The following is a 16,533-nucleotide window of genomic DNA, read 5'->3' as shown; positions in this document are numbered from 1 at the left end:
CGTCACAATAGCTTGAGGGCGGGATTTCCGTTACTAGTTATTTTACATTCTTACTACATTCCACCAATCACAATAGAGGGCGTGGTTTCTGTTGCATAAATTATTTCACAGGCACGAGTGGGGGCGTGGTTTCTCGGTGCTGGTTAGTTTACAATGCTGACAACGTCCCGCCCAATCAGGAAACTTCAAATTTAAAGAGGGCGTGGTTTGACGTTACTGACTTACAGGATGACAACTTCACGTCCAATCACAGCAACCTCATAGCAAAAAAGGGCGGGGTTTCGCTTTAGGAGCCGTCACAGCCTGACAGCGCCCCGCCCACCTCCAGTCCCCGGGTGGAGTAGTGGGCGGAGATTCTTTTGCTGCTTTATCAGGGTGAGGCTGCGGGCAGTGCACCCAGTCCTCATCTCTCTCTCCAGCCTGCAGCCATGGCATTTCCAGGAGGAGGCTACTATCCAGCCCCAGGGGTGAGTGCTTGTCATTCCAGTGCATTAGTGATGAGCAGGGTCAGCATGTAAGGGGTTAATTAGAAGTCCATTATAATATCCTGGCGCTGCACTGCATGCGGTACTGCGTGTAGTGTGTACTGGGAGCTCCCAGGGCGGTGTGCAGGGATGCACAGGGTGTGGTTCCTCAGGGTGTGGAAGAGAAGTCACTTTTAGGGCAGTTCCCACATTTTGCAGATAAGGCCATAGTCTGGGTGACCTGTACAGGAGGCATGATTCAACTTTTATAGGAGCCATGGAACTCCCTTCCCATTTACAATTGTGCCAGTGATAAATATATATTTTTTTTGGGGGGTGGGGGAGGGGGTTTATGCCCTGGTTGAGATATTTTGGTAACATCATGATTCTTCAGGTAGGTATGGTTAGAGCGATATCAGATATAACATTTTTTATTTCGGTGGTTAAAAAATTACAAAATAAATAAATATTCTTGTTCTCGTATGAAGTTGAGCCCCAGTCAGTGTTTCAAAGGAGCAGCCCGGGGAGCTCCAGCTGCAGGGGCCTCTGAATCGTGAAGCGCTGCGGCATATGTCGGTGCTATAGTGTAGAGCTGATGATCATCATCATCATCATCATCATCATCATCATCATCTATCTCTTTGCAGGGACTGATGGGCTCTGAAATAATCGAGGCGGGCTATTTAAATACCGTTGTCAGAGATTGACAGCAACTGCTGGCGCTGTATACAGAGGCAGGTGCTGGCTGTGTAACACAGCTGACACCTACCTGGTGCAGATTTGGCTTCTGAGACGGATCCATGCACCTGTCCCCGACACTAGACACAACAGTACATCCTAAATGGAAAAGGAAAAATGGATTTTTATTTAAATATATATTCTTTTTATTTAGTATTTTTGCACTGATCCGGTTCAAAAAGCAGACCGCAGAATTTTTAGTGCACTCACAACTAAATCTGTCTGTACTCCTATATAATAGGGATTGTCCACTTATTACACTTGATATACTCTGTCCTTATTAGCCCCTGCATGGAAATAAATTGGGCAAGGGGAGGATGAATCCAGCTCCATAAACGTGTAATATTCTATCTAATATGTACAAATCGTATGACATATTAGCATGAAGATCTTGCTGTAACATCTATGCGTTTCAGGTGCTCGTGGCACTTAGTCATGATCAGTGGTGGTATGTGCACCTGAAACGCGTAGATATTGTTAGCATGAAGATCTTACTGTATGTCATCCATTTTGTACTTATGAGATAGAATATTGCACGTTCGTGGAGCTGGATTCATCCTTCTCTTGCCTATATTGCTGCGTTGTGGCAGAAGCACTGTCCGTGCCCCGGACTACAGTGGGATTTCGTAACGGTGAGGTGGACTTTTCTGGCTACTTTATGGCAATAACTTCCCAACTTGAGAATACCCCCTAAAGGAGTAAAGGGGGTTGTCTTACCATAAGCATTTATCACCTGTTCACTGAAGAGTTGATAAATGTCTGATCGCTGGGACCAGAAACTGGTATCTGAGTCCGAAGCCCTCCTGTTCATTCTTGTTACATACATACAATGGGGAGGAGTTAGAATCGACTATTGGCTAAGCATGTGCTGCTGTATTGAAAGCCTATGGGGCTAATGCATTTTGCATCGGAGATCATAGTGCTCTTCTTTAAGGGGAACTTTGAAAATAATCCCCCTGTAGGCTACTATGGGATGATTACTTGCGGATTGCTGGGGCCCGACCAATGGAACCTCCCCCCTGTTATCCTGAGATCGAGGCTCTGTGGAGTCTTGAAACGACTGCTGCTATTCTATAGATAAAAAAAGATTAATTTCAATTTTGTGATTCAGGGCTGTGGAGTTGGTGTAAAATAGACCAATTCCAAATCCTAAAATATATAATAAATTGGGTACAGTAGTTCAATGCAGTTTGTGGGGAATATTTTTTTCACAAGAATTTGGGAAAGTTATGAAATGTCCTATTCCTGATCTAAGGGTCTAGACTTTTAGCTGAGATGAATCTGTGCTACAGTAAATTTATCACTTAAACATGAGCCATGAATGAGGGAGTTGGAGTCATGGAAATGGTGGAGTCGGAGGTTTGGCTTACTGACTTCACAGCCCTGTTGGGATTTCCTCTTTGAATCAAGTGGCAGTGCACATGCTCGAGGTTTCCCACTGCAGAGAGGAGGAATGGTGGTCTCGGGTTCTTTAATCCAATGATCATGGCGGTGGGAGCTCCAGCAATCAGACATTTATCATCTATGCTGAGTCAATTGTGGAAAAATCCCTTTTCTATTGTCTTGTTGCTAGAAACACAGTTAAAGCTTTTATTAGTATTTGCCTTCATGGACTTTGGCATGTAAACTAACCCATTACTCATCTGTAACCAAAGGTCTATTGTCCTCACATCAGGTGTTACCAACGGCTGTAACTGAGGGAACACCATAAAGGAGCAATGTAAAATCTGTATGGGTGCGTTCTCCTACCCCTGAGCTGCACCTAGAGATATCTCCTCCAGATGTCCCATAAAGCACTGGTGGATGTGGTCATCCCTTGATGTCCCGGTCTAATGTCCCCAGTTACACACTTCCTCAAGTAATGGACATCATACAGTAAACCATAAATGGTCCTTTTTTATGGTGTTTCTGCTTATCTACTGTAGATAAGCACAAGATGATCCCGTCTGTTGGACTTTGGCTTTGGGTAGGTCCTTTTTTTTTTTTTTTTTTTTTTTTTTTTTTTTTTTTATTGCTTATCGCAGGCTAACCCTACAAGTCATAGTCGGGCGTAGTTCATGCGTCGGCATATTTCAAATAACATTTATCACCTGAACTGAAAAACTTGGTAAATGATTGATCTCTAGGTCTCGAAAGTGCCAAGATTCCTCACCCCATTCCCTCACTGTATAAAGGAGTCTATGGGACTGATGGGGGATCTACATGGTCTCCTTAAATCCCTGTGTGGTCTTGGACTACAACTGTGATTGCCCTGTTGGGCCAAGACCCGTTTTGCTAAGGTGCAACTTAGAGACCAATTGACGTCTGCTCACGCCCTTGGTAGTTTGGTGGTCCATGTGTGGTTTTGGTCATAAAGACTCTTGAAGGTGCGAAGTGGGTCTTTTCAAGGTGACTGGGAGGACCTCAGCTACTTTGGCACAACTCAATAAGTTGGGAAATCTGGAGGTGTTCCCCAACCCCAGTCAAAGGGGTTTTTCAGGACTTTAATATTAACAACCTAACCTTAGGGAAGAATTTTATATATCCATGTTTCACATTCCGAGTATGGATCGGTCACGTTTCTCCTGACCTTTATTCGACAGGCATATTTGAGGCTGTCACATTTTGGGTCCAGAGACCCTCAGCCGATCCATGCACGGACTGCGAAACTTGGAGTCCAACCTTTAAGGCCCCTCATACACATTAGACTAACATGGGGCCAAACCCGCTGATATTGATGAGTTTGGCCAACAGTCTAATGTATGTGTGCCCCTTACTCTCAGATGATGAAGATAAGGATCCAGCATGTCACATTTTGGACCTACAAAACCTTTGTTCTTTAAGTGATAAGCCACCAGTAGAGGTGTCTGGCAGCATCTCTCCGAACACACAGAAGTGTTGCCGTATATGGGGGATTTATAGGATGGGCCCTCAGTACCGGATCTGTGTGGGTTGAACTTCCACTGATCAGTTGATTTTTGAAGGGTCCTTGACTCTTTGTAAGTGGCCATGAGTGGTACTGCAAGTTCTCTCCCACTCATTTGTAAGCATCAGTCATTAGTAAAGTAATAAAGTCCCAGTGGATATATTTCATGTTACTGAACTTTGGATGCACTAATGGATCAGTTACGTTAGTTTTATTAGCCATAAATGGGGGAACACCTTCCCTATAGCAAAGCACATACCATATCTCCGCACGCAATGCTGATATAGTGTGATTCCATCAACCTTATCTTTACGGTTTATAACTGTAGGGTTGCCTGGTATGGCAATTTGATTCCATTGACATTAATGAGGCTGAGCTGCAATACTGCACTCAACCTGTGGACAGTTGTAGCGCTATTTCTTAGCTGAAGGTTTTTGTTTTGTTTTTTTTGTTCCCTTTGGTGTCTTGTAGCAGGAGACTGTTGTATGATTTAGGGTCCTGAGACCTTTGCTCTCCCATCGAGCTTGTGCAGACTTGTACTTGAAAAATTTGATTCACAAAAAAAAAAAAAACTTCCATGTTCAAGTCTATTGTGAGCAGTGACACTGTATATCCGCCCGCAGGAAAGCCTGTTATCATATTACAGCTGTATGCGGCCCTCCCGCCCCACACCTGCCATAGTACAGGACTATAGGGCGCTGGTCTCTGACCTGAGGCTGCTGCAGAACATGTGAAGAGTTGTAGTTTTGCAGCAGTCGGACAATCACCGGATGGAGATCGCTGAGATGGTCGCTGTAGTTCATTAATACAGTAAAATTGCGTAAAGTACGGTAGTTTTCCAGGAATAGAAAAAAAAATGTCCTTAAAATAAATTCCTAAATACTTCTTTTAATTAGCAAATCACATTTGTTTGATCTATGGATATAATCACTATAGTGTATTAAACCCTTCCTTATGTGACTTACATGTACATCACTTGTATGGACTGGGCTCAGGAGCCAAGTCAGCGCTTGCCTCTAACAGCAGCAACCGGAGCTAGCTCTGATTGCTGCTGTGTGAAAACGCCACAGTTGTTCTCTTAAAGAGCCACTTAAGGCAGCGTGCACTTCTCCGCCACTCCCCCAATGTGAACATATATACTGATTGCTTGCACTGACTGCAGCCATCTTGGAACTTTTATGACGTTCAGACAACCATATTGCGGTATATAGTAAAAAATCATAAACTATTGCAGTGTATAAAGTGTAAATGATCACAACTGCAGGTTACAGTTCCATACGGGGACTACTAAAAAAAATTATAATCTCCAGCTTGATGCTTGGAAAAACTAGATCTCGTACATCTCCATTGACATTTTATAAAAGTTATGATTCTTGGTAGATGGGTAGGATAACGTAACAAAAAATGAAAATTAATCACTGTCTTGTTACACATAATTCTTCCTAGAATGTTAAGACCGGTGAGGAGCATGTGAGCACGTGCAGTAGGAAGCTCGGCTGCTGTGACCTAGAGATTACCTACATCACATACTGTCGATCACAGCAGCGGGAGCTTCCTTCTGCACATGCCTGCAGGCTCCTTCCTGTGTCCTGTGGAGCTTCCTTCTGCACATGCTCGCTGGCTCCTATCCTGTGTCCTGTCGATCACAGCAGCGGGAGCTTCCTTCTGCACATGCTCGCTGGCTCCTATCCTGTGTCCTGTCGATCACAGCAGCGGGAGCTTCCTTCTGCACATGCTCGCTGGCTCCTATGCTGTGTCCTGTCGATCACAGCAGCGGAGCTTCCTTCTGCACATGCTCGCTGGCTCCTATGCTGTGTCCTGTCGATCACAGCAGCGGGAGCTTCCTTCTGCACATGCTCGCTGGCTCCTATCCTGTGTCCTGTCGATCACAGCAGCGGGAGCTTCCTTCTGCACATGCTCGCTGGCTCCTATGCTGTGTCCTGTCGATCACAGCAGCGGGAGCTTCCTTCTGCACATGCTCGCTGGCTCCTATGCTGTGTCCTGTCGATCACAGCAGCGGGAGCTTCCTTCTGCACATGCTCGCTGGCTCCTATGCTGTGTCCTGTCGATCACAGCAGCGGGAGCTTCCTTCTGCACATGCTCGCTGGCTCCTATCCTGTGTCCTGTCGATCACAGCAGCGGGAGCTTCCTTCTGCACATGCTCGCTGGCTCCTATGCTGTGTCCTGTCGATCACAGCAGCGGGAGCTTCCTTCTGCACATGCTCGCTGGCTCCTATGCTGTGTCCTGTCGATCACAGCAGCGGGAGCTTCCTTCTGCACATGCTCGCTGGCTCCTATCCTGTGTCCTGTCGATCACAGCAGCGGGAGCTTTCTTCTGCACATGCTCAGACTCTTCTAACATTTTAGTACTGGGTTGTGTCAGTGTAAAAAGAAAATATTGATTAACATTAACTTCCATTATGTTCCCGTGTATTTTTTCAGTATGGCATGCCTCCGGGTGGATACCCCCAGCAGGACCCCATGTACGGCTACTTTTTAAATATTGCAGGCCAGGTAAGTTACTGTTCTCACCAGTTCCATATAAACACATGGTATACCATATCTGATATGGGCCTCACAACCCTCCCCCCCCCCGTTTCCCCATACTGCCCGGCGAGATGGCCGCTGCTGCCGCTTCCATGCGGGGTACGACTGGAGGAGAGGGGGGGGGGGGGTTCTGTATTCCCTTTTATAGGCGTCACGGAAACAGATGTGAATACCTATTTATCTATGTCGTGACCACATTTCTTCCATTTTTAAGGACGGTCAGATTGATGCTGACGAGCTGCAGAGATGTCTGTCACAAGCTGGCATGTCGGGAGGATATAGTCGTAAGTGTCCAGAAAAAAATACAGATAACTGGTGATCTATTAATTGTAAAATGCTGCGGAATATGTTGGCGCCATATAAATAGAATTTACAAAAAGTCATGCAAAGGTGAAAATGGCGCAGTTGCCCATAGCACCCAATCAGATTCCGCCTCTTATTTTTGAAATGCCTTTTGGTAGCTGAAAGCAGCGATCTGATTGGTTGTCATGGGTTACTGAGCCCCCTTTTCCTTTTTCACCAGCTCTAATAAATTTGATTTTTGATTTCAGTCTGGGATTTAACTAAAGGAAACTTCTCATTTTGCAGGGAAACAAAAACGTAAGGAACCTTCATTGTCTACTGCCGGGGAATGAAGTCTGTCCTAGTCATGTGATGGACACGGGTGCATGGTTCGTGACAGTACCGTTATCAGAGCGGAAAGTCGCACACCTGAGCGTTGTTACCTATAGCGACCAATCATCACTCAGCTTTTAGTTCTTAAAGGGATTGTCTCATCCCGGACAACAGTTGTAGATCCAAACTGTTTATTTATGTTTTTCTGATATTGCTGGAGAATCCCACAGATGAGAAGGACGCACGTACGGCCTTTACATGGTTAAACAAAGGCTGCACCGTGATTGGTGGCTATGGGGAACAAGGCCAGTTTTGATAATTCGGGTCCACGATCTGCATGGCAGTATCTCGACGATGCCTACCGTGTTTCCAGGAAAATAAGGCGGGGTCTTATAATATTTCTTGCTCCGAAAGATGGGTTAGGGCTAATTTTCAATTGCCCAGTCTTTCTCCCACCAACCGTGACTGCAACTAGGGCTTATTTTTGGAGTAGGGTTTATATTTCAAGCATATTCCAAAAATCCTGTGAAATCGGGCTTATTTTCATAATATGTCTTATTTTTGGGAAAACACGATATGTAGTTTTGCATAACTCTCAATTCTTGTTAATATATAATATACTGAAAAATTGGGGGGGGGGGGGTGGGGTCAATTTGGAGGCGGCGGGGGGGATTATACTCTAATTTTTACAGCATTTTCTGAAATAAAAAAAAATAGCCTGGGAACAAAAAAAAAAAAAAAAAAAAAAAAAAATCTGCTCCAAAAAATGAAAAATCTGTGCCAGTTTCTAAGGCTGTGTGCCCACATAGCATTTTTCAAGCGTATATGCTGCGGAATTTCCGCAGCGTAAACGCTTGAAAAACGCATGTATATCCGCACCCCATGGTCCCCAATGGGATTCCGCAAGTTCTATGCACATGCTGCGGAAACCGCAACGTTTATGCCGCGTTCAAAAATCCGCAGCATGTCATTTAATTTTGCGTTTCCGCAAGCGGAATTGCCTTTGTCCAATGCATAAAAAACGCAAGGCAATTCCGCATGTGGAAAACGTGTGATAAACGCGCGAAAAATGCGCGATAAACGCGTGCGGAATTCCGCATGCGTTTTTCCGGGAGAGGACTTGCATTTATGCAGCAGAAATTTTCTGCTTCATAAATGCAACGTGGGCACATAGCCTAAGACCCATACTTTTTTTTTTTTTTTTTTTTGGAGAGGGACTCAAACCCACGATTGCATGACGGTGTGTTCAATATACCACCAAACTAGCGACCTCCTATGAGGCCCAGCCTCACTGCTGTGATAACACTTACCTGCACTGCAGGGCCACTGGGCAGCTAAATCTTCCCGCACGCCGCTAACCCTCATCCATATCTATACACTTAAATGCCGCTGTCAGAAATTGGCGGCAGCATCTAAGGAGTTCAATAGCGTCAATCGCTATTCTTAAAGGCAGTTGCTGGTATGTGATGTATGTGTAGTGTATCTGAAGAACTAGCCACTCCATTGTTAAATTGAGGTGATATTTAATTTGCAATTCGATTATACGTGTTAGTTGTAAAAACATTGTTTCGGTCAATAACTCAGACCTTCTTCAGGTTCACGGATTGCATTTAAGAGAAATGTGCATGATGGCGAAGCTTTAGTGGAATGGCGGCAAGACCGCAGTGGTGAGTAAATGCCATCTGCGTATCTGAAGAAGGTCTGAGTTATTGACCGAAATGTTGGCTTTAAAAGAGGTTGTATAATTGGTGACATTCCCGTTAGAGTAACTCAACCTTTTTTTTTTTTTTTTACCTTTAGGTATTACAAGGTTGTTTTTTTATTTTGTAATGTACTTCATTACTTTTATTTTGTTTCCTTCTCTCCTAAACATTATGGTGTACTGCTTCTTTAATGCCAAGTTCATGCTCCTTTTAGAAGCAGCTTTCAACTGCTGCTCAGTAAGGACATAAATTATTCATCAAGAGTACAGGAATTGCCCTTTCAGAACAGCAGAGAGGCTCAGACAGGGAAAGTCCCGTGAACACACTGCTTGAATATATAGGGTACAGATCTTGCTGAGCAGCAGTTGAAGGCCACTTCTAAAGGAGCAGGAACTCTATATGTGAAACCACACTGCAACATAATTTGCAGAAGGCAATATAAGGCAATGGAGTATATCACAAAAATTTTTAACTTTGCGGTACCTTGAGGATGATTAAACATTATATAATTTCTCTAACTGCTTTGATGTAATTATTAGTATCATCTTAATTTGCTTTTGTCTTTTGACAGCCTTTAACTTGGAAACCTGCAGAATTATGATCGCCATGCTGGATGTATCCTTCTATATATGCCACCATGATCATTATAACTTGGGTGTCACTGATACACATCTTTTTAAGGGTGGGCATAAAATGCCACCTTCTTTTTTTTTTGGCCACACACCCGTCCTTTTATTTCTGGTAGCACTGGCCCATCGTGCATTTGACCGTTCAGTGAATGATTGCTAGGTGTCAGGTGTGGGAGGAGACTTGTTTTCGAGTGAGGTATGCCGTCATTAGTGACCCCCAAAAAGGGAACACTAAGGCTGATCGTGTCTACCAGTGATGCTTATGAATAGGGGACAATAAAGCTGGAGGTGTATGATTAGATGGGGGTAACTATTGATGCCCCCGGTGACCTTGTCCAAAGTCAAATCTTGCAAAACTGTAGTTCCTTAACATTGTCTCCAGAGGGACTACTCAGGCAAGTTAGGTTTTAATGAGTTTAAGGAACTGGGGATGGTATTAACTAGCTGGAGGCAGAACTTCATGACCTTTGATGTGGACAGAAGTGGGACAATTGGTCCGATGGAGCTGCACCGCGCTGTGGCGACTATGGGTGAGTACGGAAACTGTACTATTCCTACATCAATAGAATAGGCAAACGTAACGTATATTACTAAGTTTCTTATTGGAGAAATATTTCCTTCCCCACTTATGAGCCTCTTCTTTCTCAAAAAAAAAAAAAAAAAAACTTGGACAAGCTATGGATTATGCCAGAGGATACTATACTCCGTATCGTGTTCCTTTTGTGTATTGTGAAGGGGACATCCAGAAAAGACATGATTGTTATACATTACAGGATATCGGCTGAGCCCCCAAGCGCTGAATATAATCGCTAAAAGATACAGCACCCACGGGAAGATCAAGTTTGACGATTACGTTTCTTGCTGTGTGAGGCTGCGAGCGATGACGGGTGAGTGGCGGCGTTATACTATAACTGGCGACTTTCTTCTTCTTTGGTTTCTTACAAATGTCGTCTTCGTTCCCTGCAGACTCCTTCAGGAGACGAGATGTCGCCCAGCAGGGGATGGTGAATTTCCAGTATGATGATGTGAGTAATGTGATACTTCCGGGTCACACCGTTTTATCACAGCGGTCCAATGTGTAGCGCTAGTAAATGGGAATTTACGACTACGGCCAGTTTATACCCCAGTCGATGGAGGAAGGCAAAGTTCCTTCAGAGGAATAGTTTCCTATTGGGCAATCATTGACTCAAAATCAGAAAATATTTCCTAATTCTCCAAGGTGTATTTGACTTTTATTTTTGATCTATCACAAGTGAGTACACCCTAAACACTCTTTTTTTTTTTTTGTAAATATTTTATATCTTTTCATGGGACAACACTGAAGATATGACATTTTGATACAATGTAAAGTAGTCAGTGTACAGTTTATTATTATAGCGCCATTTATTCCATGGCGCTTTTACATGTGAAAGGGATATACATACAATTACAATAATCTTGAACAAAACATGACGGCGACTGGTACAGGAGCAGAGAAGACCCTGCCCGCGAGGGCTCACAGTCTACAAGGGATGGGTGAGGATACAGTAGGTGAGGGTAGAGCTGGTCGTGCAGCGGTATGGTGGAGCGGTGGTTAATGCAGGTTGTAGGCTTGTCGGAACAGGTGGGTCTTCAGGTTCCTTTTGAAGGTTTCCACGGTAGGCGAGAGTCTGATGTGTTGGGGTAGAGAGTTCCAGAGTAGGGGGAGGCACGGGAGAAATCTTGTATGCGATTGTGGGAGGAGGAGATAAGAGGGGAGTAGAGAAGGAGATCTTGTGAGGATCGGAGGCTGCGTACAGGTATGTACTGGGATCACAGATGTATGGGGGAGACAGGTTGTGGATGGCTTTGTATGCCATGCTTGGGGCTTTGAACTGGAGTCTCTGGGTAATGGGGAGCCAGTGAAGGGATTGACAGAGGGGAGAGGCCGGGGAATAGCGGGGGGACAGGTGGATTAATCGGCCAGCAGAGTTTAGGATACATTGGAGGGGTGCGAGAGTGTTAGAGGGGAGGCCACAGAGCAGCAGGTTACAGTAGTCGAGGTGGGAGATGATTAGGGCATTCACTAGTGTTTTTGCAGATTCTTGGTTGAAGAATGTGCAGATCCGGGAGATATTTTTGAGTTGGAGTCGGCAGGAAGTGGAAAGGGCTTGGATATGTGGTTTGAAGGAGAGATCGGCGCCCAGGGTTACCCCAAGGCAGCGAGCTTGTGGGACTGGGGAAAGTGGACAGCCATTGATTTTGATAGATAGGTCAGATGTGGGGGGATGAATGAGATGGTGGAAAGATGATGAATTTAGTTTTATCCATGTTATGTCCTAGAGATCTGGCAGAGAAGGATGAAATAGTGGACAGACATTGTGGGATTCTGGTTAGTAAGGAGGAGATATCGGGACCAGAGAGCTAGATCTGTGTGTCATCAGCATAGAGGTGAGACTCTATGAGCTGTCCCAGGCTGAAGGTGTAGATGAAGAGCAGGGGTCCTAGAACTGAACAGGACACCAACAGATAGGGGGTGAGATGAGGAGGTGGTGTGTGAGTGGGAGATGCTGAATGTCCTGTTTGTTAGGTATGAGGAGATCCAGGATAGGGCCAAGTCTGTGCTGCCGAGAGATGAGTCTGTAGCTAGAGGGAATGGTCCACCGTGTTGAAAGCAGATGACAGGTCTAGGAGGAGGAGTGTCGCTTGGCTTTTGCGGTCAGTAAGTCGTTGGTGACTTTGGTCAGGGCAGTTGCAGTAGAATGGTGCGGTGGGAAGCCAGATTGTAAGCGGTCAAAGAGAGAGCAGGAGGAGAGCTGGGAGGACAGTTCAGAATGATCGTGTTGTTCCAGTAGTTTTGAGGCATAGGGAAGAAGTGATATGGGGCGATAGCTAGTCAGAGAGGATGGGTCAAGGGAGGGCTTGAGGGTGGGTGTGATCGAGGCATGAGGGGAAGATACCAGTTGTTAGTGACAGGTTGAAAAAGTGGGTGAGGTTTGGGATGAGGTGGGTCGGGATTGGGTCAAGTTTACAGGTGGTGAGGTGTGATTTGGAGAGTAAAGAGGAAAGTTGATCTTCAGAAATGGTGGAGAAGCTTCTGTCAATTTGGTGCCCTCTAAATAACTCAACACACAGCCATTAATCTCTAAACCGCTGACAGCAAAAGTGAGTACACCCCTAAGTGAAAATGGTCAAATTGTGATAAATTAGAAATTTTCCCTCCCTGGTGTCATGTGACTCATTAGTGTTACAAGGTCTCAGGTGTGAATGGGAAGCAGGTTTGGTAAATTTGGTGTTATCGCTCTCATACTCGCTCACTGGCAGCTCAACATGGCGTCTCATGGCAAAGACCTCTGAGGATCTGAAAAAAAGAATTGTTGCTCTCCATAAAAATGGCCTAGGCTGTAAGACTATTGCCAACACCTTAAACCTGACCTGCAGCACTGTGGCCAAGACCATACAGCGGTGTAACAAGACAAGTTCCACTCAGCACAGGCCTCGCCATGGTCGACCAAAGAAGTTGGGTGCACAAGCTCGGCGTCATATCCAGAGGTTGTCTGTTCACAATAGATGTATGAATGTTGCCAGCATGGTTACAGGGGTGATCGGGTTAACATGTCAAATTGCTCTGCATGGCTGTTGTCCCAGAAGCCTCTTCTAAAGATGGGGCACAAGAAAGCCCGCAAACACTTTGCTAAAGACAATCAGACTAAGGACACAGATTACTGGAACCACGGCCTGTGGTCTGATCAGACCAAGATGAACTTATTTGGTGTCAAGTGTGTATGGTGGCAACCAGGTGGGGAACACAAAGACAAGTGTGTCCTGCCTACAGTCAAGCATGGTGGTGGAGTGTCATGGTTTGGGGCTGCATGAATGCCAACATGTACTCTGACATACTGAAGCTGAGCATGATTCCCCCACCTTCAGAAACTGAGCCGCAGGTCAGTATTCCAACATAACGATCACAAACACACCTCCTAGATGACCACTGCCTTGCTAAAGAAACAGAGTAAAGGTGCTGGACTGGCCAAGGATGTCTCCAGACTTAAATCCTATGGAGCATCCTCAAACCGAAGGTGGAGGAGCGCAAGTTTTCCACCAGCTCCGTGATGTCGTCATGGAGGAGGGAAGAGGATTCCAGTGGCGACCTGTGAAGCTCTAGTGACCTTCATTGCCAAGAGAGTTAAGGCAGAAAATAATGGTGACACACACAATATTCACACTTTGGGCACAATTTGGCCATTTTCACTTACTTGTCAAGCAGTTCATGCATGGCTGTGTGAGTTAAAGGTCATGCCAAATTTACTGCTGATCATGCAAAAAGACTGAAATTTTAGCGTGCATAAACAGTACCTAATATCTCGCAATGCTTCGAACTGGATATACAAGACCGGTCCCTGCTAAAGTAGAGGGTGTGTCGTCAGATCATGCATTATATAGATATTTCAGATCTGATGGTACTGGTGTACTTAACTCTCAAATAAATGATCGTCATCCATATATGGATTTTCAAAGTTTTTATATTAATTTATTTTTTTATTTTTTTTAATACTGAAGCTCAACTCTTTAAGAGCCAATGAGGCTTTATGTTAAGGAATTTGAGATTTTACAGCAAGCTAAAATGTAGCCGGACAATCGTGCTCCTCTACACACCGATTTGGGGTCAAATTATACAAAAACCTTAATTCTAAGATACGAGGCTCATCTTCCAGTGCGTCCATGCACGCTGCAGTGTCCAGAAGTCAAAGTGGCCATGATCTGTTTGCTCCAATGCAGTTGCATTTGCCTGCGTACCCCAGCGGCCATATTTAGTGAGAGCAAATCAAACCTCAGGTAATTGCTATTATATTGAGTATGCAGCCTGGTGTTGCTGTTAATGACACAAGGTACAAACATCTACCAGCAAATGGAGACGAGGAGATCACTTGTGAAAAATCTGACGCTGCTCCTTGTTTGTTAGAAACTAGCACAAAAAAAGTTGCAAACTTTCAGCAAGAATGGTGCTGCCCTCATGCAGTGTAAGGAGTCTTTTAATGATGTTTGTATTGTCTTTATTCTTCCATACCTGACTTGGACTTTTCTTTTCTCCGCAGTTCATACAGAGCGTTATGTGCATCTGAGAAAAAAATGTGAATTTCCTGGAAACGGATCACTTAGGTTTTGCCTGTACCCAGCACTGCTGATTTTTAGCTCTGAACACTAGTATGTTTATATATAAACGCCTTCTGTCTGCACATTTGTAACTATTTTTGTGTATTTTAATAAATGCAAAATATTTAGAGGCGACCCCACACATGCTTGGATCCATAAATACAATTGCACCTGAATAGGGAGTAGTAGAAAAAAATGACTGTAAAATCTTCATAAACCCAATTGGATGAATGGGTAGGAAATCCTTCTGTCTGTGCTGCTCAGGGATGAGGGGCAGGTGCGATATTACACTGCACACAAGCAGAGTGCTTTCTGGCACTGCTGTAAAAAGGCCGTGTTGTTTCCTGTCTTTGTATGCAATTTATTTCAGCACTGCATCCCCACCACCTGGCTCTACTGAGAACTGCAACCAGTGCTGATCATTGACATAGAGCCCAGGCAGAATTCTGTGCAAAGTAGGCGGCCAGGTACCTGTCTGCAGGACGAAAAGTCTAGTTTGTGGTGGTTTTTTTTTTTTTTTCTTCTTTAAAAGACCCTTGACCTGGAAACAAACTGTTAAGGCTTCGTTCCCACAATGAACTTTTGGTGCGTTTTTTTTTTTTTTGCTATATCAAAAATGTCTTACAGTTTCTGTAAAGTGTATGGGATTTCTAGAAATCTCCTGCCCACTACGCTTAGCGTAAAAAAAATATGTAAACTAACATGCAGTGTGGATTTCAAATACGCAGCATGTCAATTTGTCTTACGGGTACACAGTTTTCTGTGCGGCTTTTCCCCCATAAACGTAGATTAGATGGGGAAAATCCGCAGGTAAATAAAAGCACGTGTTTGTAGTGCCTTTCTGCTGCAGAAACACATCACAAACACATATAATACGCACTAAGTATGTCAAAGCCAAATACCACAAAATACATATATAAAAGAAAAAGCAGCTTTATTAAAAGGATGACACCAAAAAGAGACAAACTCAATGAAAAAAACGCTTGTAACTTAATAGGTGCAAAAACTCTGCAGCACCAAAATATTGTGGGAACGTAGCCTAAAAAAAAAAAAAAAAAAGGTTTAGGGATGGTGTAGAAGGAACATGGATAGATTTGCAGGACTATCAGTAGTCTATGACCAAGGGACAGGCGTCCTGTAAACCTCCTCCTCCCTTCCTTGATTAATTGGCCAGACACGACTCTCTGCAGTGGGGAGAGTGTTTTGGTTAAGAGTTTCTCTACAATCTTGTTTAAAAAGAAGGACCGTGGGATATCCTACAGCAGCTCAAGAGGGTGAGATTGTTGGAAAAACTCTTGCCCGCCGTACAGCTTGCCTGGTGCACAGCAGCTCCGCCATCTTTTTCAACCCAACTTCTCATCAGAGGATGCCATGGAGAGAAGGTGGTAAGAGTTGTGAGAAGGTGTGCACCGAGGCCCAAAACGTGGATAAGGAAAGAAAAAAAATCAGCATCTTCTACCGTGATTCCTCCAATGCTTCTCCATACAAAAGCAAGGGAGGGAAAAAAAATCCAATTCTCTGTACCTGTCCTACTGCATACAGTATTACACGTAGCCCTCTTATATCTTGGGCGTGTGGACCTGAAGTCATTCCCTGTGTACAGAGAGAGACCTGTAGACCGAGGTGCGAGAAATCCACAGGGATCCTTACCCAGACTAATCATCCAGGTCCAGTGCTCTTCCAACGCGGTCTCTGCTGCGCTGCTCTGAAGCTGGCCGGATGGCCCAGTGTTCTTCCAACGTGGTCTCCGCTGATCTGAAGCTGGCAGGATGGAACTGTGCTCATCCAACGTGGTCTCTGCTCTGAAGCTGACCAGATGG

The 16,533-nt window shown here is 44.6% G+C and overlaps 1 protein-coding gene across 1 annotated transcript; it reads left to right on the top strand.

Moving 5' to 3' along the window:
• Positions 1 to 320: 320 nt before the first annotated feature.
• SRI (sorcin) lies at positions 321 to 14,853 on the top strand. The gene is made up of 8 exons (XM_073677405.1): positions 321 to 467; positions 6,550 to 6,621; positions 6,869 to 6,938; positions 9,544 to 9,587; positions 9,984 to 10,131; positions 10,375 to 10,488; positions 10,568 to 10,626; positions 14,656 to 14,853. Exons 1-8 carry the CDS (start codon positions 429 to 431, stop codon positions 14,680 to 14,682), a joined length of 573 nt encoding a protein of 190 aa, XP_073533506.1. The 5' UTR covers positions 321 to 428; the 3' UTR covers positions 14,683 to 14,853.
• The last annotated feature ends 1,680 nt before the right edge of the window (positions 14,854 to 16,533 follow it).

This window comes from Phyllobates terribilis, unplaced genomic scaffold (assembly GCF_046119375.1).
Source record: "Phyllobates terribilis strain yellow unplaced genomic scaffold, ASM4611937v1 Scaffold_4__5_contigs__length_816908805, whole genome shotgun sequence".
Taxonomy (NCBI): Eukaryota; Metazoa; Chordata; class Amphibia; order Anura; family Dendrobatidae; genus Phyllobates; species Phyllobates terribilis.
Note: the sequence above shows the minus strand (reverse complement) of the source record. Positions and strands in the feature narration are given on the sequence as shown.

Excerpts from the sequence above, each read along its gene's own strand:
- SRI (XM_073677405.1), top strand. The coding sequence starts at position 429 with ATGGCATTTCCAGGAGGAGGCTACTATCCAGCCCCAGGG. Across the intron at positions 468-6,549 it reads GCTACTATCCAGCCCCAGGG|TATGGCATGCCTCCGGGTGG; the intron begins GTGAGTGCTTGT and ends GTATTTTTTCAG. Across the intron at positions 9,588-9,983 it reads TTATGATCGCCATGCTGGAT|AGGGACTACTCAGGCAAGTT; the intron begins GTATCCTTCTAT and ends CATTGTCTCCAG.